General features: G+C 40.8%; 1 protein-coding gene across 1 annotated transcript in view; it reads left to right on the top strand.

Moving 5' to 3' along the window:
* Positions 1-22,862, top strand: part of LOC149448728 (clustered mitochondria protein homolog) — a 103,617-nt gene that overhangs the window by 13,673 nt on the left and 67,082 nt on the right. The window contains exons 2-3 of the mRNA XM_089651727.1: positions 17,042-17,148; positions 22,530-22,701. Coding sequence (XP_089507853.1) covers positions 17,042-17,148; positions 22,530-22,701 — 279 coding nt within the window. The remainder of the gene's footprint in view (positions 1-17,041; positions 17,149-22,529; positions 22,702-22,862) is intronic.

Raw genomic sequence — 22,862 nt, forward strand, 5'->3', positions numbered from 1 at the left:
TCCCACCAAAATGTCAGCCATCAATCTGGTGATCAGCTGTTTTCCCTCTGCCCAGTACAGCTACTTGCCTCTCAGCTTCTCCACAAAAACCCCAGGCAGATCTCACCCTGGAAGAAATCAGAAGAAAACCAGCAGAGCTGTTGAAATATGTAATTTTTTTTATATACTAAAAATTAAAATGAAATTGCTAAAGCAAGAAAAATGGGGTGCGGTGGGGAGTGACCAATATTCTTTATTTTGTGACTCTGACAATACTGGGTCCTACGTCTTTAAAAACAAGTTCTTAGATTGTAAGCTCCAAGGAGCAGGGCCCTCCTATCCCTCTTGTATTGAACTGTATTGTTGCTGTATTGTCTCCTGTTATATTGTAAAGTGCTGAGCAAACTGTTGGCGCTATTTAAATCCTGTATAATAATAAAGTTGGTAATGGCAGTTATACTAGTTTCTTTTACAATATTTTTGTAACAAAAGATGACACCGCTGTGGGCCCAGACGATGCAGCTGCTGGAGGCCTTGATCTCTGACTCCATGCTACATTCCAATGAAGTGTGTCTGGGGACCAGAGTTGTGTGTGAGGAGTGTCCCCACCACAGGTGATGATCTCACAGTCATTGTGAAGAAATCTTAGCAGTATAGAGACCCATCCACGACTTGGTGTAACATAGCTATTCATTTACACTGTATACTTTTAACTTCTTGCCAACTAGCCACTGTACAAATACGGTGGCAGGTCGGCACGGCTGGGCAAAACAACGTTTTAAAACGTGCCTTTGCAAAACAGGTAGGGGGCACGCGCAAGGTGCATGCCTGCCCTACCCGTCCCGCCGATCGCGGCCGCGGGTTTCAGTCTCCGGGTCACGCCAATTAGCGACAATCACTGACAGAGAGCAGGGCTGCAGTAGCTCTGCTTTCTGTCAGTCCCCTATCAGCTCCTGACATGCTGATTCAGAGAGAAGAGTTTATCTCTCTAGATCAGCGTGTTCCCTTGCAGTACACACCCCTGTCCCCTAGTAAAACACTCCCCTCACACAGTTAACCCTTTCAGTAAATAAAAAAGTTAACCCCTTCCTCCCCAGTGCCATTAATACAGTGTCAGTGTTTTGTTTTTTTTTGCAATGATCACTGTATTGGTGTCATTGGGGATGTCAGTGTCCCCAAGTCAGTTCCCCCCCAGTGTCAGAATGTCCGCCGCAGTCCTGCCATAAGTCGCTGATCGCTGCCATAAGTTGCTGATCGCCGCCATTATTAGTATAAAAAAAAAAAAAAAATCCCAGTATCTTTCCCGCCATTTGTAAACGCTATAACTTTCACGTAAACCAATTGATTTACACGTATTGGGGTTTTTTGTAGCAAAGACATGTCGCAGAATGCATTTTGGCAGAAATTTATGACTAAATTTGATTTTTATTTTTTTTTTTACTGGACATGTTTTATAGCAAAAAGTCCAAAATATTGTTTTTTTCCTCAAAATTGTCAGCCTTTTTTTTTATAGCGCAAAAAATAAAAAACGCACAGGCGATCAAATACCACCGAAAGAAAGCTCAATTTGTGGGAAAAAAAGGATGTAAATTTAATTTATGTACCGTATTGCACGACTGCGCAATTGTCCGTTAAACTAGCACAGCGCTGTATAGCAAAAAATGGCGTAAATTGCAGTATCTATACCATAGCTTGTAGATGCTATAACTTTCACACAAAGCAATCAATATACACTTATTGGGATTTTTTTACCAAAAACATGTAGCAGAATACATTTTGGCCTAAATTTATAACCAACTTTGAGTTTACTATATATTTTTTATAGCTGAAAGTAAAAAAAATTGTTTTTCTTTTGGTCTTTTTTTGTTTATAGCGTGAAAAATAAAAAGCGCACAGGTGATCAAATACCATCGAAAGAAAGCTCTATTTGTGTGAAAAAAAGGACGTAAATTTCATTTGGGTGCAGCATTGCATGACCACGCAGTTATCAGTTGAATTAGTGCAGCCGAGTAGCAAAAAGAGGCCTGGTCATTAAGGGGGGTACATTATTATACAGTATTTATATAGCACCAAAGGGTATGCTCAGCGCTGTACAGTAGCAAGGGGGACAGTACATGAGACAAGAAAGTAACAATACAATACACGAGGGGTTTGAGGGCCCTGCTCTTTCGAGCTTATAATCTAGGAGGGAGAGGAAGGTGATACAGGAGGAAATGGCTGTGGGGAATGAAGTGGTGGGAGGAGTGGAGCAGGTCAGCTGTTAGGTGAGGGTGGGGTAGGCTTCCCTGAAGCAGGGCAAGTGTTTAAAGGACTAGTCCATTCCGTTATTTTTTTCATATACAACGTGAAATCAAAAGGTTTTGAGACCAGTACTTTATTTATCTACGTATTCACACTATCACCTTCAAAATAGTCCCTTTGCAGAGCAATACAGCGCTCCCAGCATTCCTGCCACTTTTGAAATGTGTCCTGGAAGTCTTCTTTTCAAAGCGTGTCAAGTACCTTCTGCTATTCGTGCTGGATTTCCGCAATGTTGACCTTTGAGCTAGATCTTCATCTTTGAGTAAAAGGCAAAGTCAGCAGGAGCCAAATCTGGCGAGTAGAGTGGGTACGGAAGTGAGATCATTGCAGTCTGGGGACAAACTTGGCAGCAAAACGGTTCATGTTCAAATCACACTTGAGGATAGCCTGGGCTGTTCCATATGTCACACCAAAAATGGAAGCTATGTTGTCGATTGTTCTCTGACGATCATCATGTACAAGTTGCCAAATGGTTTCGACATTTCCAAAATTTTGGGGGGTTGAGCTCGTTAAGGTGTTTCTGATCTCTCATTGTCTTTCGGTGATGTTCTGCTCTTGAAGCACGCATGCCTCAAACGACTAATTGCAGCATCGCCATAAACTTGCCGAATCATGTCAAATGTCTCTGTGGCAGATTTGCCCAGTTTCATGTAGAATTTCACAGTTGCTTTTTGTTCTAACTTGCTGTCCATGATGAAATAACAGACGTGGTAACACACATGGTCAGAATAGCACCAATTGCACCGCTCCTGATGTACACAGGATGATGTATTTTGACACACTGACTTATGAAAGTCGATGCAACTTGTGACTGTGTGTGTAGCCTTGTGCTGCCATGTTAAAAAACTAGTCTTGAAAATTTTTTATACCACCTCATATGCTGGGGTAGCTTGAAGGTTAAGCATCAACAAAGAAAAGAACAAGCTGGATGTACTGTATAATAGTTATTATATTTAAAAGATAAGACAACATTTCTGTACCACCGCATTGGTTCTGAATTCATGTGACATCTGGTAAAGCTTTCTTCCATGAATGTGATGAAAACCTAGCAAAATCCATGAAAAAGTAAAGAGAAGAGAAGCTGAAATTAAGGCTATGGTAGTCATAGAAAGTAGAAGTCAGCGCTAGAGTGAATGGTGTTGGCAGCTAGCAATGCAAGTTAATATACATAAACCTCTCAAAATATTATATTTTATGGCACTGAGATTGAAAAAAAGATGCTCCCAACACAGGGTGGTTACTGTGAGGATACAAACAAGGCTCCAAAGTGCCACATCTTAATCATAACCATTTATAATTGAAGATAAAGAACCTTATGGACTTTATAGGCACTACAAACAATGGTTCCGAAAATGGAACACTTTATTGAACATGTACAACATAAATAATACATACATATATAAAAAATTTTTTACATCTCTGACAATGATCCAGGAACAAGACTCAGACACCCTTCAGCAGCCCGTACTGCTGTGACTATCTCTGACAATGATCCGTGAATGAGAGTCGGGCACCCTTCAGCAGCCCACACTGCTGTGCCTATCTCTGACAGCGATCCAGGAATGAGAGTCGGATACCCTTCAACAGCCTGCACTGCTGTGCCTATCTCTGACAGTGATCCAGGAATGAGAGTCAGACACTTTTTAGCAGCCTGCACTGCTGTGCCTATCTCTGACAGCGGTCCAGGAATGAGAGTCGGATACCCTTCAACAGCCTGCACTGCTGTGCCTGTCTCTGACAACGATCCAGGAACGAGAGTCAGACACCTTTCAACAGCTCGCACTGCTGTGCCTATCTCCGACAGCGATCCAGGAATGAGAGTCAAGACACCCTTCAGCAGCCCGTACTGCTGTGACAATCTCTGACAATGATCCGTGAATGAGAGTCGGGCACCCTTCAGCAGCCCGCACTGCTGTGCCTGTCTCTGACAGCGATCCAGGAATGAGAGTCAGACACTTTTTAGCAGCCTGCACTGCTGTGCCTATCTCTGACAACGATCCAGCAATGACAGTCAGACACCCTTCAGCAGCCCGTACTGCTGTGACTATCTCTGACAATGATCCGTGAATGAGAGTCGGGCACCCTTCAGCAGCCCGCACTGCTGTGCCTGTCTCTGACAGCGATCCAGGAATGAGAGTCAGACACTTTTTAGCAGCCTGCACTGCTGTGCCTATCTCTGACAACGATCCAGCAATGACAGTCAGACACCCTTCAGCAGCCCGTACTGCTGTGACTATCTCTGACAATGATCCGTGAATGAGAGTCGGGCACCCTTCAGCAGCCCGCACTGCTGTGCCTGTCTCTGACAGCGATCCAGGAATGAGAGTCAGACACTTTTTAGCAGCCTGCACTGCTGTGCCTATCTCTGACAGCGATCCAGGAATGAGAGTCGGATACCCTTCAACAGCCCGCACTGCTGTGCCTATCTCTGACAACGATCCAGGAACGAGAGTCAGACACCTTTCAACAGCCTGCACTGCTGTGCCTATCTCTGACAACGATCCAGGAACAAGAGTCAGACACCTTTCAACAGCTCGCACTGCTGTGGCTGTGCCTCACCTGCTCCTCATCCTCAGTCACCGGCTGCCATATGTTTCACTTCTGCTGGTAGGGGCGGTGCCGACCCACCCCCCTAAAAATGCCACTCTAGGCAATCGCCTTGTGGTAAATGTGTCTTTGGAGTGTGGGAGGAAACCAGAGTACATGGAGGAAATGCAAGCACAGGGAGAACATGCAAACTCAATGCAGATAATGTTCTGGTTTCCAATTTTAACCAAGAACCCAAGGACCATTAATCCTCTGTGCCGACCATTTTACTCGTACAGACTCTTAAAGTATCTCATGCACTAATGGGAAGTGCTTAGTTGCCAAGCGTTCTGCTTTCTGCAGAAGTCCCCTTATTTTTTATAGATTGACTTGCCCCCTTCTTGTCCTGTGTATAGCTTTTAGTATAAATAGACCCAACGGTTTATAGACAGAGTTGGGTTTTTGGTCCTCGAGCTTTCAGTTAAAAAGTTTACAAGTGGTGATGATTCATTGCCAGTACAGTATCAGGTTTGTCAGAAGGCTGTTGCCGGTCTTTGAAAAGAGCAGAGTACTGATTACACGGTATGGATAAAGCCTAGCACTGAACAGCTGCCATCATGTTCAGACCAGATTCTGGTCAATCTCCGTTACAACAAGTCTAAGTATGTTACAAATATGTGTGGCGCCTAAGTCTGCAAAATGTTCTCTCTGTGTCTGACTAATAATAAAATATTACAATAAAATGATTTCTAGGGCAAGGCAAATGAGGCACACAGAAGTGATGTACAAATGACAGTAAACCTAAGCAACCAATTACATTTTACCTTTCATTAGTTTACACCAGATATAATCTTAAAAGCTCATTTTGGATTAATATTATTATACAGGATTTATATAGCGCCAACAGTTTGATCAGAGCTTTACAATATAACGGGAGACAATACAGCAACGATACAGTTCAATACAAGAGGGTTAGGAGGGCCTGATCCTGGGAGCTTACAATCTAGAAGGGAGGGGCTAGCAGTACAAAAGCCAATAACTGTGTGGGATGGACTGGTAGGAGGAATAGAAGATTCCATTATTAGCTGAGGGCAGGATAGTTGCTGTGTTTAACTGTCAATTGTGCACTACAAGTTGCAGTAATTAAGTAAGCTGACTTTATGATTTTCTTTACAGTTGATTCGACTGTATTCCAGACAGGGAATTATCTCAGCACAAACACAACCAGCAATAAGAACCAGTTTAATATATAGGAGTAATTGCCACGTGTTTCCTGAGACCTGCAAGGTGTTCAATAGGTTGAGAAAGGCTAGTCTAGGGTTTTTGGAATAAAGGAAAAATATTTACCATATTCCTCATTCCAGCAGGGTCCCTCCAGCACTGTGACTGGTCCCCTGCAGCCTCCTCCCCTGCAGTCACATGCTTGCTGACCCCACTTCCAATGCAGTGTTAATAGCCCTGCATTGTATGTTATGAAACTGAGGGATGGCCCACAGAGCAGAACTTCAGGGAGTAAATGACAGCAATAGAGCCAGCAAGCCATAACTTATACAATTTTCTTTCATTCCACCATTGGTGGAAGAGAAGAAAATCACTTGATCAGTCAGTGTTGATGGGGGAATCCATCCCACAGCGCTACTGTGTTCTGCCAGCAGCTCTAGCTGGTGGCAGTGATCACATGAAAAAAATCCAACCATCTGGTTGTACTGAAGTTGATCAATGGATCAGCTTCAGTACAACCAGCCTGTCCATGGATGGATCGAATCTTAGACGGTCCCTGCTGATCCAGCTGAGATTTGATCCATCTATGACTGACTTTATGGTAAGTAATCTTTCCTCTTCCTTGACCCCCAAGATATGACAAGCATTTAAACCTTGAAGTGTGGGGGGCCCACTGCAAGAGTAGATTGCTTCTAATTGATGAGAGACAAAATGAGAAAAAAAATCCAGACAATCACATTGGCTGATTTGGAAAGAATTTATTTGCAAATTATGGTGGAAAATAAGTATTTGGTCACCTACAAACAAGCAAGAATTCTGGCTCTCACAGACCTGTACCTTCTTCTTTAAGAGGCTCCTCTGTCCTGCACTCATTACCTGTATCAATGGCACCTGTTTGAACTTGTTATCAGTATAAAAGACACCTGTCCACAACCTCAAACACTCACACTCCAAACTCCACTATGGTGAAGACCAAAGAGCTGTCGAAGGACACCAGAAACAAAACTGTAGACCTGCACCAGGCTGGGAAGACTGAATCTGCAATAGGCAAGCAGCTTGGTGTGAACAAATCAACTGTGGGAGCAATAATTAGAAAATGGAAGACATACTGATAATCTCCCTCGATCTGGGGCTCCACGCAAGATCTCACCCCGTGGGGTCAAAATGATCACAAGAACGGTGAGCAAAAATCCCAGGACCACACGGGGGGACCTAGTGAATGGCCTGCAGAGAGCTGGGATCAACGTAACAAAGGCTACCATCAGTAACACACTACGCCGCCAGGGACTCAGATCCTGCAGTGCCAGACGTGTCCCCCTGCTTAAGCCAGTACATGTCCGAGCCCATCTGAAGTTTGCTAAGGAGCATTTGGATGATCCAGAAGAGGATTGAGAGAATGTCATATGGTCAGATGAAACCAAAATAGAACTGTTTGGTAGATACACAACTCGTCGTGGAGAGAGAACGCTGAGTTGCATCCAAAGAACACCACACCTACTGTGAAGCATGGGGGTGGCAACATCATGCTTTGGGGCTGTTTCTCCACAAAGGGACCAGGACGACTGATCCATGTACAGGACAGAATGAATGGGGCCATGTATCGTGAGATTTTGAGTGCAAACCTCCTTCCATCAGCAAGGGCATTGAAGATGAAACGTGGCTGGGTCTTCCAACATGACAATGATCCCAAACATACCGCCCGGGCAACGAAGGAGTGGCTTCGTAGGAAGCATTTCAAGGTCCTGGAGTGGCCTAGCCAGTCTCCAGATCTCAACCCCATAGAAAACCTTTGGAGGGAGTTGAAAGTCTGTGTTGCCCAGCGACAGCCCCAAAACATCACTGCTCTAGAGGAGATCTGCATGGAGGATGGGCCAACATACCAGCAACAGTGTGTGCCAACCTTGTGAAGACTTACAGGAAACGTTTGACCTCTGTCATTGTCAACAAGGGATATATAACAAAGTATTGAGATGAACTTTTGATATTGACCAAATACTTATTTTCCACCATAATTTGCAAATAAATTCTTTCCAAATCAGCAAATGTCATTGTCTGGATTTGTTTTCTCATTTTGTCTCTCATAGTTGAGGTCTACCTATGATGCCAATTACAGGCCTCTCTCATCTTTTTAAGTGGGAGAACTTGCACAATTGGTGGCTGACTAAATACTTTTTTGCCCCACTGTATATACATGATTTTGCATTTCTGTCAATCACCGGGTCCCAGCCGGTGATTACTCAACAGTGTCCGGTGATTGCCGAGCATCTCCAACTGGGAGGAGAAATGTTTGTAAACAATACAGTTCTCCTACCTGTCAGCTCGTGCACACTGCTTCGGATGGCTGTGCCGCCATTACTAGTAAAAAATAAAATAAAAATTCCAGTATCTATACCACCATTTGTAAATGCTATAACTTTCATGTAAACAATTAATTTACACGTATTGGGATTTTTTTTAAGTTTACTGGACATGTTTAATATAATTTTTTTCCTCAAAATTGTGGGTCTTTTTTTTTGATAGTGTATAGCTAAAAAAATAAAAAGCACATAGGCAATCAAATATCTCCAAAAGAAAACTCAATTAGTGCAAAAAAAAGGACGTAAATGTCATGTGGGTGCAGTGTTGCATGACCGCGCAATTGTCATTTAAAGTAACTCAGCGCCGTAATGCAAAAAATGGCCTGGTCAGGAAGGGGGGGGGGGGGGGTAAATCCTCTGGAGGGCAAGTGGTTACGAATGTCTTATTTCCTTATACCAATCCTACAGACACAATGCTTAAAAACAAAGTTTTATGCACAAGACAAACATTTAACATCTCAGCAACTCTCCCAACAATGGGATCTGCTGTGTGACATCTTCATAGGATATCTCTAGACATTTAACTGCTTGGTGCATATGCAGAAATTTAAATTTATAGGGTCTGTATATTCATTTTTATCCATAAGCATTCTACAGACATATTCAAAAAGTGTGAGTTCCCATAATATAAAGTAATTGTTTAATTTAATGTGTATTTCCATAGCTTATTGAATTACAAATCTGCATTACAAATCTTCATAGCAATGTTAATTGGTAAGATTGTTAAACCATTGTTCTTTAATACCATTTATTCTTTTAAAGTGTCCTAAGATTCATTATTTTGTAATTCATAGGTAGTATATAATTTTTTGTGTTCTTTATACATTTTATCCAATGCCAAAACTTTTTTTTTTGGATAGAGTGATGTGGGTTTATGGATATTCAGTCTCTGTTGTTCTGGTGATCACCGTCAAAAGGACTTAAAATCTGGTTAAATCTAAAATTTCCAGTTGTCATCAGAACAGGATTAGAGGGGCAATCCTCCAATGGGGGGGGGGGGACTTTTTCCAGTGACAACTTTCTAAGAAGGATTTCCATCACTTTGGAGAGATTTTCTTGCTCTTTCTTTGGTGTCTGCAGGACTGGAAGAGAAATGTCCCCCAATAGGACACAGAAGGAAAACCTGGCAGGGCTTAAAGTATAAAACAAAACTTTTTTTTATAGTTTTCGACTATAGAGTGGAGAGAGATTTGAACACCTGTTAGGATTTTATTGCATTTGCCCTCTCTGTTTGTCATGTTTTTTTTATATTTGTCGTGTTTACCATTATCATCAAAAGTGAAAGTAAAAGAAACCCCAGATTTTGGGTTATCTCCAGAAAAGTAATATAGGGTAAATCTTCCAATGGGGACAGTAGGTCTGGTGACCTGGGGGTCCCGAAGGAATTCCCTTAATTTGCAGAGATTTTCTCATTTCCTGTTTTGGCTATGGGACCGGAAGTGATGGGAAATCTCCCCAATGGGAAACAGGTGGTAAAAAATAAGCTGACAGGGGCTATAACCCTGCCTTACTCTATCCAAAATGAAAAAAACATTTTTGCCTATTTTAACCTTTCCTACTCTAACCAAAATGAAAATGTTTTGGCTTTAGATATACAATAAATGAGGGAAACATGAGTCAAGTTAAAACACACCTTCCGATTCAGTACCAACTTGTAAAGACCCAGGTTTTGAAAAATTATAATTCAACAATGAAGTGATTGGCTGTAGAATCATTACTAAATTCCATATATATTCCATGATAGTTAGCTAATTTATTATGTACCAGATGGAGCATTCGCTATCTACTAGCCATATATTTTTAGCTAGGGAGCTAAGGATTCCACGTTTGGGTGTTTATTCTTTTAAATACAATTTGGAAGTAACGGACAAATGAAATAGTAATACCCCTCATGAAAATTATTTCATTTTTTTCACATATTTGAACAGGAAAACATTAGATCTTCATTCAATATAGATAAAGGTGATATACTTGAACAAATGACACTTAAAATTGACATGGTGTGCTCATTCCCACAATCTAAATGAACAAAAATGCTGAATTGTCACATGAAAAAAGATTTCAGATTAGGTGCCAATGATTAGAACCTTCTTAGGGAAGTATGCAGGTGGAACCTGTCTTATTTAAACCTTAAATGTCATGGGTCTGGTGTTTTTTTTGCTCATGTATGGTGTCATCATCCTAAAATCATTAGAGCTCTCTAATGCCCTCAGAAAAAAGGTTGTGGATGTCTATAAGTATTTAAAGGGATTTAAAAAAGATTGCCAAACTATCTGCAGCCGATCATTACAAGAAAATAATCAACATGTGGCTTGAATTTCTTAATGTCTTAGGCTTGTTTTGCTGCTTCGGGGCATGGGCAGCTTACAGTTACAAGTCAACTTTGAATTCTGTTTCATGCCATGGTATGCTTGATAAGAATGTGAGGCTATCTGTCCCAAAGTTGAAGTTGAAGCATACTAGAAAATCAACCAAGGAATGGCTCAGAAAGATGAAATTGAGCATGGGTAGCTTGCAGCCATCAAGTCAAAGTTTGCTTGATGCGAATGTGAGGCTGTCTGTCACAAAGTTGAACTTGCACCAGAAAAAAATGACTAGCAAATTGGCCATGGAACGACCTAAAAAAAAATAGAGGGTTATAGACGGTTTATATAAAACCCTGATTTGAATCTCATCGAAATTTTTTGGGGGATTTTAAACAGGCAGGTCATGCAAGGATACCCACAACATCTTTCAACTGAAGGATTTTTGCGTGGAAGAGTGGTGAAATTTTTCACCAAGTCAATGCCAGAGATTGGGGGGAAATTATGCCAAATGCTTATAAGAAGTAATTTCTGCTAAAGGGGCAATCCCAGTTTCTAAGGCCAGGAGTATACTTAGTTATCCATTACCTGATATTGCTGCTGAATAAATGATTAAAAATGCTACATTTTCAGGTTGTATTGACGTATTTCAGTAGACACTGTCTGAATGAAGATCTAATGTTTGGCGGATTAAAAATGTGGGAAAAGTGAACAATTTGCACCGGTTGTACTTACTTTTCACCACTGTGTATTACTGGGAAAATGAATGCATTTAGAGCATCAAAATAGATTTGAACATGCTTTGTATCTGCAAAATACTTGACCTGAGGGTCTCCATGACAGCTAAGGTGTGACTGAAAACATAAAATATTCCCCTGGAGGGGATTCTGCTAAATGAAAGCTTTTGTCAGCATTGTTTTATTATAGATGCCGGTCACTGCCAAACTGGAATTTCACAGGGGCTAATTCTAAGATACACCTGTCATCAGAATGTTATTTAGCCTGCCATAGCTGACCGTGCTTTTTGAGACTATTAATTCTTTGCCTGTGATATTGTTTTGGCTTCAACACTTTCTGAGTCTGACCCAGAACAAATGTAGTAATAAAAATTTCTGACATGGTATTTACAGTTTGCATGTTCCTGATCTGTGACTAGTAAATACTGAAGTTGGACACAGTAATAAGAGGTAATTAACATTTTTCAGCAAGATATTAGAAATGGCAGTCTCCTGCACTTTAATGGCACATATCTTTTAATCTACTATTATATGCTGCCTTTGTTAATCAGTTTATTGTGATTAAAATTTTTGGAGCTCTAAATAGAAATCTTTGAATAGTGTGTCCTGTAGACACAATAGGGAGTTAGAGAATTTCTGTGCAAAATGAGGGAAATCCCTTCCCAGACGGTTGTCACCAAAACAAGTATCTCAATTAAAATACTTCCTCTCTATTCTTCTGGTGACACTTGAAGATGTGGATTTCTTCTCACTTTCCTTCACTTTCAGTGTTCTGGTGACAGTGTTCAAATAAAGAGAGTGAATTTCCCAAGTGGGGACAAAGTCAGTTAGTAGATACACTTTAACAAATGTTTCTGAAGAGTTGCAGACTACTCACTTCTAGTTTCCAATGGTTTTTATTAAGTAATTTTTACAACAACAACAGGTAATACAAGCAAATAGTATACCATCAAACATACAAACATAAGGCACTAGGAACAACAAATTGTACCATGAACAACTGACAGTTTAAGGCAAAACGCTTAGTACAACCAAAACGAGAGCAGATGTTTTTTTGCCTTGTCAATCTATAAAAAAACAATACAGAACAGGGGAAAGGAAAAGAGAAAGCAAAGAAAAGATTAGAAGAGAGGGTCAAGATAGGAGACATAAAGGCACAGAGATCTATTGAATCCTCAGGTTCCATACGCTATCAAATTTCTTCGAAGCATTTTGCAGGATACAGGTGAGCTTGTCATTTAATCATAATCCAGTTTAGTTTCTTTTTAACATAATCAAGTGGAATAGCCGATTGCTTCCAATGTCTAGCTATGGTGATTCTCGCTGCCAGAAACATGCCAGAGATCAGCTTATGGGAATTCTTGGGAATATTATGAGGGAATTTATGAAAGAGCGCTGTCTCCGGGGATCTGCGTGTATTTACTCCCATCACTGAATTTACCAAGTTAAACATGCGAATACAAAATCTAATTGCAAGTGGACATTGCCACCAGACGTGATACATGGACCCCACCCGGCCACAGCGCCTAAAACACATCGCAGAAGCAGACGGATACATCCTTGCAATCGAAGTAGGAACCAAATACCATTGCAACAAAGTTTTATAATATGCTTCAATAAGGGTAGTATTCATAGAAATTTTTGACAGTGCAAAAGCAATATCTTGCCAATCCGATAAATCATAATTGACAGCTAAATCACTTTCCCAGTACTCCATATAAGGAAGTTTACAAAGCGGATCAGTGAGGAAAGTATATATCATCGAAATACGGCCTTTTGGAGAAGCCCTATTCCGGCAAGAAAGTTCAAAGGCGGTATGCAAAGGAAATTCATCCAAAAAAGCAAGCTTCGAGCAGAGAAATGAGACAATCTGGTTATATCTGAATATTTCAGAGGCAGGCATATGCAATTTGTCCTTAAAATATTGTAAAGATTATATGCACAAACTGTTAGATAGTCTCCTATCTGCAACAAGCCTTTATTGATGCACCATTAAAAAGGGGCCGGCTTCAAACCAGGCACAAATTCAGGGTTACAAATAACCAGAGCTACAGGCGTGTGTGGAGATACCAATGACTTACAATGGCGAACCCTGTCCCAAACTGCCAAAGAAGATGACAGAGTGGGGTACAATATAGGAGGGCATAAGCGATTAGGAAGCCAAAGCAACGCCCCGACCGCGAGAAGGTGACAAGAGAGAGCTTTGATTGAGACCCAAAGGGGAATATTTCCTCCAACGGTGGTGTAAGCCAGTTGGCTGATTTGTGCAGCCTGGAAGTACGCGTGGAGATTAGGGAGGCGACTACTCGCTTCTTGTTCTGAATTTGTCAGCTATTTGCTTTACCCAGAATCAATGGAGAAATAATGTTTAAGCTATGTGAAATTGTTTAGGGAAACTTTCACAATACATTTCCTTTGCAGCTCACCGTTAGCATGGCCTCTGCCAGCTGCAAAAAATATGGCCTGTGTTTTCCAGGGCAATGTTTTTATATGCTAAACTTTGCAATAACTCTTATATCTATAGAATTTCATCACCGGAATAAGCCACATCCAGAAGAATACAAGTGCACTTACCCTCTATTGCTGCTCAGGAACTGCTGCCAAGTTCCTCCATGAGGAGAGTTTAATACTGGTTTTAATATTGATCTGGGAAGTCACTGTTTTCTCCAAGTTTTATCCTATGTTGAAACCTGATGAAGGGGGAATGGTGTTGCCCTCAAAACACGTTGACTGTTTTTATATGACTTTTTTAATCAACAATTAAAATTATCGTGGATTCTTTTTTATATTTATATTTTTTGGTGCTTTCTGTAATTCTATGGTTTAAGCTACTGTTGGGTGCCCTTTGAGGGAAGCCTTGCTGTGTGGGAACAGCCTCGCCAAAGCTATTGAACCTCTTTGAAGTTTTCCTTGGTATACAGTTGCAAGAAAAAGTATGTGAACCCCTTGGAATTACATGGAGTTTTGCATGAATTGGGCATAAAATGTGCTCTGAGCGTCATCTAAATCACAACAATAGAAGAACACAGTCTGCTGAACATAATACTACACAAACATTAGATGTTGCCATTTTTTAATTGCACATAACATGTAAACATTCACAGTGCAGGGAGGAAAAAGTATGTGAGGCCCTAGCTTAATGACTTCTCCCAGAGCTAATTGGAGCCAGGAGTGAGCCAACCTTGACTCCAATCAGTGTGATGATATTGGATGTGTTGCTGACAGCTGTCCTGCCCTTAAAAAACACACACCTGTTTTGGGTTTCCTGGTTTCAAGAAGCACTGTCTGATGTGAACCATGCCTTGCAGAAAAGAGCTCTCAGAAGACCTACGATGAAGAATTGTTGACTTGCATGAAGCTGGAAAGGGTTACAAAAGTATCTCCAAAAGCCTTGATGTTCATGTGTCCACGGTAAGACAGACTGTCTACAAATGGAGAAAGTTTAGCACTGTTGCTACTCTCCCTAGGCGTGATCGTCCTGTAAAAATGACTGCAAGAGCACACCGCAGAATGCTGCATGAGGTAAAGAAGAATCCCAGAGTGTCAGCTAAAGACCTACAGAAATCTCTGGCACATGCTAACATTTTTGTTGACACATCTACAATCAGGAAAACATTAAACAAGAATGGAGTACATGGGAGGACACCACGGAGGAAGCCATTGCTGCCCAAAAAGAAGATTGCAGCACGTTTGAAGTTTGCAAAAGAGCACCTGGATGTTCCACAGCACTACTGGCAAAATATACTGTGGACAGATGAAACCAAGATTGAGTTGTTTGGGAAGAACACACAACACTATGTGTGGAGAAAAAAAGGCACAGCACACCAACATCAAAACCTCATCCCCACTGTGAAACATGGCGGAGGGAGCATCATGGTTTGGGGCTGCTTTGCTGCCTCAGGGCCTGGACGGATTGTTGTCATTGATGGGAAAATGAATTCCAGAGTTTATCAAGACATTTTGCAGGAAAACGTACGACCATCTGTCCGCCAACTGAAGCTCCGCAGAGGATGAGTGATGCAACAGGACAATGACCCAAAGCATACAAGTCATTCAACAAAACAATGGCTGCAACAGCACAGAATACGCCTTCTGGAGTGGCCCAGTCAGAGTCCTGACCTCAACCCGATTGAAATGCTGTGGCATGACCTTAAGAGAGTGATTCACACCAGACATCCCAAGAATATTGCTACACTGAAACAGTTTTGTGAAGAGGAGTGGTCCAAAATGACTCCAGATCGTTGTGCAGGTCTGATCTGCAACTACAGGAAACGTTTGGTTGAGGTTATTGCTGCCAAAGGAGGTCAACCAGTTATTAAGTCCAAAGGTTCACATACTTTTTCCTCCCTGCACTGTGAATGTTTACATGTTATGTGCAATTAAACCATGGCAACATCTAATGTTTGTGTAGTATTATGTTCAGCAGACTGTGTTCTTCTATTGTTGTGACTTAGATGACGTTCAGAGCACATTTTATGCCCAATTCATGGAAAACTCCATATAATCCCAAGGGGTTCACATACTTTTTCTTGCAACTGTAACTAAAAATTCCCAGCACCGTATGGCATTCTGAAGTACACTTTCCTACTTAGCCAGTCATCAGACATGCATCCATAAAAGCATATGTTTGTTCCAATACACTTTTGCAAATTCTGATGGACCACAATTGCTCTGTTTCATATACAGTAGATACACACGTATCCCCTTATATTGTATGCATGTGACATATGGAAGTTATAAGACATAGTTGTGGGTAGAAGAATGTCCATTATAAGGTCTCTCTGAGATCTGAGGAGTGTATGCGTCATCCCATTGTGTATGCTCCATTGATGCGTTGGCATACCTTCTGAATGGTATTAAAGTGTCAATGAATCAACATTTTACTAAGTGTAATTATTTTTAAAAATAGGTATTGTACTTTTTATGACAAGCTTTGAATGGTGCATGTCATCTGCATTAATAAATACTGTACCTGGTTCATCCTGCAATTTCTCCTCACTTCCTTGTCGGTGGTGTCAAGAAGATAGCAGCCGATTCTCCAGCTGTAGCATTGCCACTTTCATTGCATATGCTCCACCAGTGGACTCTTTCCATATGCACGCTGCTCCATGTGACTCTGTCAGACTTGACAGTCTGTCAACTTGTAGATACACATGTCCTCCCTGTCTCCCCCTTTCCATACCGTGTCATACCGGTATCATTGAGCAGGATGGATCTGGCAGGGATGATCGATAGAGTCTTCTCCCTACTAGCCAACCCATATGACACACATTACACAAGCTTGAAGGTTGTGTTATATATTTTGATTGGTAGCCGCTTCTCCAGAGAGCCACGTTGCCAGTCTTTTATCACATATTATTTTTTTTAGTACATGATCGCAACATTGCCAATCTAAAGTCTTTTTACTTCCTATTGTGATATATCTAGCTGTATCACAGGATTATTTCTAGCTCTTCTGCGATATATATAGTGAAAGATGATGAGCTATAGGAAGTTATACTCTGGGTTTAATAGCTCAATAACTCTTGTAACATATTTCAGCATTCAAACCAGTTATGTTAAATTATTTAGGTTGCTTTACATGGTAATTTTCTGTTCTTTTTCTATCATTCCATAGTGGAAAGGAAAGATGAAAACACAGTTGGGGTAAGCACAGAGGAAAGCTTGCTGAATATCTTTAATGTGAACATTCAACTGCCAGGAGGAGATGATGTAGAAATACAGGTGAGTAACCAGTTCTGAGTGGTCTTCTTAATTTATGTATTTTGTAGCAGTGAAGATTTTTTATTTTTTGGGGGGAATAGCAGTGGTGGTTGAATTGTGGAAGTCAGAAATTATAGGCTGTTGGTGCCAATGATTTGGAGTGGTGAACATGCCATGTTTCATGACTCGTTAGCCATGTAAATTTTTGATGTATGATTTAGAGATAGTCATGCAAAGCTGTATGACAGTGTTCTCCAGTTGTGGGGCAGTGTTCTTGCGTTTTGTGTGTCATAGGACCACACAAATAGACTGTGTACACCATGTGACCAAAAGTATGTGGACACCCCTCCAAATTTTTTGTACAGGGTTTCCAGTAAAAGGTATTGTTAATGTTACAGCAAACAGTACAAAGACATTCTAGACCAGTCTTTTCTACCCTTTTTAACGCAGAGGAACCCTTGAAATACAGTGGGGATCGAAAGTTTGGGCACCCCAGCTAAAAAATTGTATTAATGTGCATAAAGAAGCCAAGGAAAGATGGAAAAATCTCAAAAAGGCATCACATTACAGATTAGACATTCTTATAATATGTCAACAAAAGTTAGATTTTTTTTCCATCATTTACACTTTCAAAATAACAGAAAACAATAAAATGGCGTCTGCAAAAGTTTGGGCACCCTGCAGAATTTATAGCATGCACTGCCCCCTTTGCCAAGCTGAGACCTGCCAGTGTCATGGATTGTTCTCAATCATCGTCTGGGAAGACCAGGCGATGTCAATCTCAAAGGTTTTAAATGCCCAGACTCATCTGACCTTGCCCCAACAATCAGCACCATGGGTTCTTCTAAGCAGTTGTCTAGAAAACTGAAACTGAAAATAGTTGACGCTCACAAAGCTGGAGAAGGCTATAAGAAGATAGCAAAACGTTTTCAGATGTCAATATCCTCTGTTCGGAATGTAATTAAGAAATGGCAGTCATCAGGAACAGTGGAAGTTAAAGCAACATCTGGAAGACCAAGAAAAATATCAGACAGAACAGCTCGCAGGATTGTGAAAAAAACAATTCAAAACCCACGATTGACTGCACGATCCCTCCAGAAAGATCTGGCAGACACTGGAGTTGTAGTACACTATTCCACTATAAAGAGATACTTGTACAAATATGGTCTTCATGGAAGAGTCGTCAGAAGAAAACCTCTTCTACGTCCTCACCACAAAAATCATCGTTTGAACTTTGCAAATGAACATATAGACAAGCCTGATGCATTTTGGAAACAAGTTCTGTGGACCGATGAGGTTAAAATTGAACTTTTTGGCCGGAATGAGCAAAGGTACGTTTGGAGAAGAAGGGGCACAGAATTTAATGAAAAGAACCTCTGTCCAACTGTTAAGCATGGGGTTGGATCAATCATGCTTTGGGGTTGTGTTGCAGCTAGTGGCACAGGGAACATCTCACGAGTAGAAGGAAAAATGGATTCAATAAAATTTCAGCAAATTTTGGATGGTAACTTGATGCCATCTGTGAAAAAGCTGAAGTTAAAGAGAGGATGGCTTCTACAAATGGATAATGATCCTAAACACACCTCGAAATCCACGGGGGATTACATCAAGAGGCGTAAACTGAAGGTTTTGCCATGGCCTTCACAATCTCCTGACCTCAACATAATTGAAAATCTATGGATAGACCTTAAAAGAGCAGTGCGTGACAGACAGCCCAGAAATCTCAAAGAACTGGAAGACTTTTGTAAGGAAGAATGGGCAAAGATACCTCAAACAAGAATTGAAAGACTCTTGGCTGGCTACAAAAAGCATTTACAAGCTGTGATACTTGCCAAAGGGGGCAGTACAAGTATTAACTCTGCAGGGTGCCCAAACTTTTGCAGACGCCGTTTTTTTGTTTTCTGTTATTTTGAAAGTGTAAATGATGGAAATAAAATCTAACTTTTGTTGACATATTATAAGAATGTCTAATCTGTAATTTGATGCCTTTTGGAGATTTTTCCATCTTTCCTTGGCTTCTTTATGCACATTAATACAAATTTTTAGCTAGGGTGCCCAAGCTTTCGATCCCCACTGTAACTATCTGGTCTCAGGGAACTCCTGCTTAAAATGTCTAAGTCTACAATTCATGATATATTCGTGTGATAATCAAGAATGCTCCTTACACTTGTGGTCATTGGGAAGAAATACCTCCTTATAGATAAGCTCAGAAGATCAGTGGTGTTAGTGGGAACTTGTCTGAGAGGTAGAAATTGATCAAGGAATCCCTAGCAACCTCTAGAGGAACTCTATGGTTCCACGGAATCCTGATTAAGAAACCGTATTCTAGTTCCTTGTACACTTCACGTTTTGTGACAGCAGTTTGGGGAGGGCTCTGTTCTTTTCCAAAATGACTGTATCTCTCTTCTCAAAGCTAGATTCATACAGCCATGATTAGGGGAGTTTGGTGAGGAGTAACTTGAGTGATGTGTGCACAGGGCCAGTGTTACCACTAGACAAATTAGGCAGCTGCCTAGGGCGCAGCCATGGCCAGGGCCGCCATTAGGGCAATACAGACAGTATTTCGATAATATTAATTATATTTTCCTTGGGCCCCTTCAGGTCACCAAAGGGGCCCAGGGGGTGAGAAGCAGAGAGGCACTCCTTTTTTTGATAATTTTGGGTGCAGGCGGCTAAAGCCGTGCTGAGTTAATGACCCAAAAGCAAAATGTAAAATGTCACTTCTGAGTCCTGGTGTCACTGTCCCCAGACAGGATTAGATGATGTTAGCTGGGGAGAAAGCTGTCTCCTGAAAACTTCAGCCAACCCATTAAGAAGACGTAATTAGCCAATGAGGTGTTGTGCAAGCCGTTCTGCGCGCAACATCACTTCCTCTCAGCTTCCTAGACAGTTTCCACATGAAGCTAACAATAGCAAGGATTAGCTCCTTGTGGAGTTTTATTTTATGAAGTTTTATTTAAAGCCTAATTTAAAAAAAAAAAAATTTTTTTTTGGGGGGGGGGTGCAAGTACCTGGCCTTATTATATAGGGCGCGGTTGTTGGAGCCCAACCTTGGTAGCTGTAAGATAACGGTGCCAGATGGATATCAGGGATGGGTGGATGGGAGCAGTAACACTGAGGCAGCTCTTCTTAGAGTGGAAGCAAGGCTCTAATGCAGTAACATGAAAAAGAGAGGAAGGCGCCTCTAAGTGCAGTATTGACAATTTATTTAGTAAACAATGGATAAATTGCACTTACAAGATAAACATTTAAAAGACTCATCGTGTGGTAATTAGATCCAGGTGGGACATCCAGCCGTCCAGCAGCAAACTCTCTCTATAGGATCAGGAAGTAGAGTCCAGGATGTGCCTGTGCATCAAAAATGAAGCTTGGAGAGCAGTCAGAGGTAGGAGGTGAAGGGGGCTGTAATGCATTTCGGAGCATGCTCAATAGGCTCCTTCTTCAGACCTCTGGATCCCACCTGGATCTAATTACCACACGATGTGTTGTTTTAACTGTTTATCTTGTAAGTGCAATGTATCCATTGTTTACTAAATAAATTGTCAATACTGCACTTGGAGGCGCCTTCCTCTCTTTTTCTAAGTACCTGGTCTTACCTAGAGTACAAAATAGTCTAACACCAGCCCTGCCTGCCCAAAGCTCTGACCTCAACTCTGCTTAACACCTTTTGGATGAATTGGAACATTGCCAGTAAGTGGAAAGCCTTGTTGGAACACTGGAGCCTGCTATGGCAACAGATGGGAAGGGGAAACTCATTATTAATGCCCATGGTTTAGGAATGGGATGTCCAATAAATTGTATACGTGTGATATTGGGTGTCTACATACTTGTAATCATACAGTGTATGTCACTAGCTGTGCCTTTGAGACATAAGTCTTGTTCCCACTATCACAGGATGATCACGATAATGTAATGAATGTGGGGTCGCAAGATGACTTGTTCTGACTATTAGGCCTCATTCAAGAGAATTGCTTTATTTAGTAAAATAATAATTATACTATTTAATTAAACTATTTACTGTGTTTGTTCAATAAATTATCTTCATATATGCAGTAAAATTCAATAGGTAGTCTACAGAGTTGTACCATACCTGTCAAGTTTTTAAAGTATTGTGTTTAAAACTGTAGAAAGGCCTCATTATAAGGCATCGTAGTTATTTAGAAAAATTATTCTCAAGAAGAGTAGGCTCAGTTCACCAAGTTGTATAAGTATCTTTACTGACTGTAATTTTCTGATTTCATTATCCTGGTCTACTAACTTTCTGGATTTAGCCTAATGTGTGGGGCTAGCCAGTGAGGCTGTTACGGAGACCTTATTACTGAACCATTCATTTAAACAACAATCGTACCATAAGTTTGCCTTGTATGTGCGTGTAACGTGTTGTATGCATGTTATTTTCCAGTAAAGGCTTCCTTGTGTAGTCATCCAATAGTCCCGAAACTGCTGCTGGGTGCTGTCATTTTGACAGCAGCCCCAGTGGACTCAAAGCTTTCATTCAAGTGATAACTATACTCCCTTACACTTTTCTTCTATCTGCTACATGAATAGATTAGCTGGAAGGGCTGGGAGGGAGTTGCTGGGCCAGCACAGACAGCAATTTCACACTTTCAAAAGGGCAAAGAGGGCTATAACATGGAAGGAGGAAAGGGAATTTGATAGGGAATTGAATCTTCTTGAAGTCAAATTTGCTATCTCAAAGGCACATTGCAAGCAAATAAAAAATAATTTATGGGAAGGAAAACGCTGCAATAAGCAGGTAAACTTTTTTGTTCTTTTACCTTCAGGTTTTTAAACTGGTGACAGGGTCTATTTAATTAAAAAAAAAAGTATAAAAGATAATTCGATAAGTGAGAGGAAGAGATGAGAGAAGTAAGGGGGCTGTGGAAGTATTTAATATGAAGGCCCTTCTAATCATATCCATATCCTTGGGTTGTAATAATCCCTTAATTTGACAATGCCTTTGTACTTCTCAAGTGCCTTAATGGAACAAAAATGTATTATACTGCAGCTTACTATTCCTTAGATGTGGTTGTTGCATTATTTTCTATTCTGCAGAAAATTCTTAACAAACTCAGAATATATCAATTACTTAATTAAGTGTACTGTCCTTGTCACTTCCCTGGCTTGAAAGTATGCCCTACTAATCCCCTTATCTTCCATGCAATCATGGCTACATATATACACAGTATACATTAGAGGAGTGAGTGGCAACCCAGGGGCAGGAAGTGTATTATTCACAGGATTACCAGGTGAAAATGATAAAAAAAAGCTTGAAAACTAATGCAGCCACCACATCTATAGGCTAGTAAACTGCAGCATATTACAATTTTGTTTTTGAGTTTGGATACTCTTTAGTTCTGTGAATTTTACTTTGGGATGTTATCTTTGTTTTACTTGCACAGGTATCTCCAAAAGAGTTAGTACAGGAGATTATCCAGGTGTTAATGGAACATGAAGATTCCTGTCATAGGACATGCTTTTCACTGCAGTTAGAAGGCAATGGCCTGGACAACTTTTCAGAGCTGAAGTCTGTGACAGGACTGAAAGATGGTTCTGTTTTAAAAGTGGTGGAAGGTAAGAACAACCTTTATTGCCCGATATTAAAACCAGAGGAGGGGCAGCTCCTACTTACGCTTGTACCCATATGGCATGGCTATCTTAGCATGCTTTATAGTACTTTGGCTGCTTAGCGTGGTCATTTTTTTGTCTTTTTCAATTAAATGATATTGTTACAT

Source organism: Staurois parvus, unplaced genomic scaffold (assembly GCF_062004578.1).
Source record: "Staurois parvus isolate SC_StPar_1 unplaced genomic scaffold, SC_StPar_1.0 ptg000661l, whole genome shotgun sequence".
Classification (NCBI taxonomy): Eukaryota; Metazoa; Chordata; class Amphibia; order Anura; family Ranidae; genus Staurois; species Staurois parvus.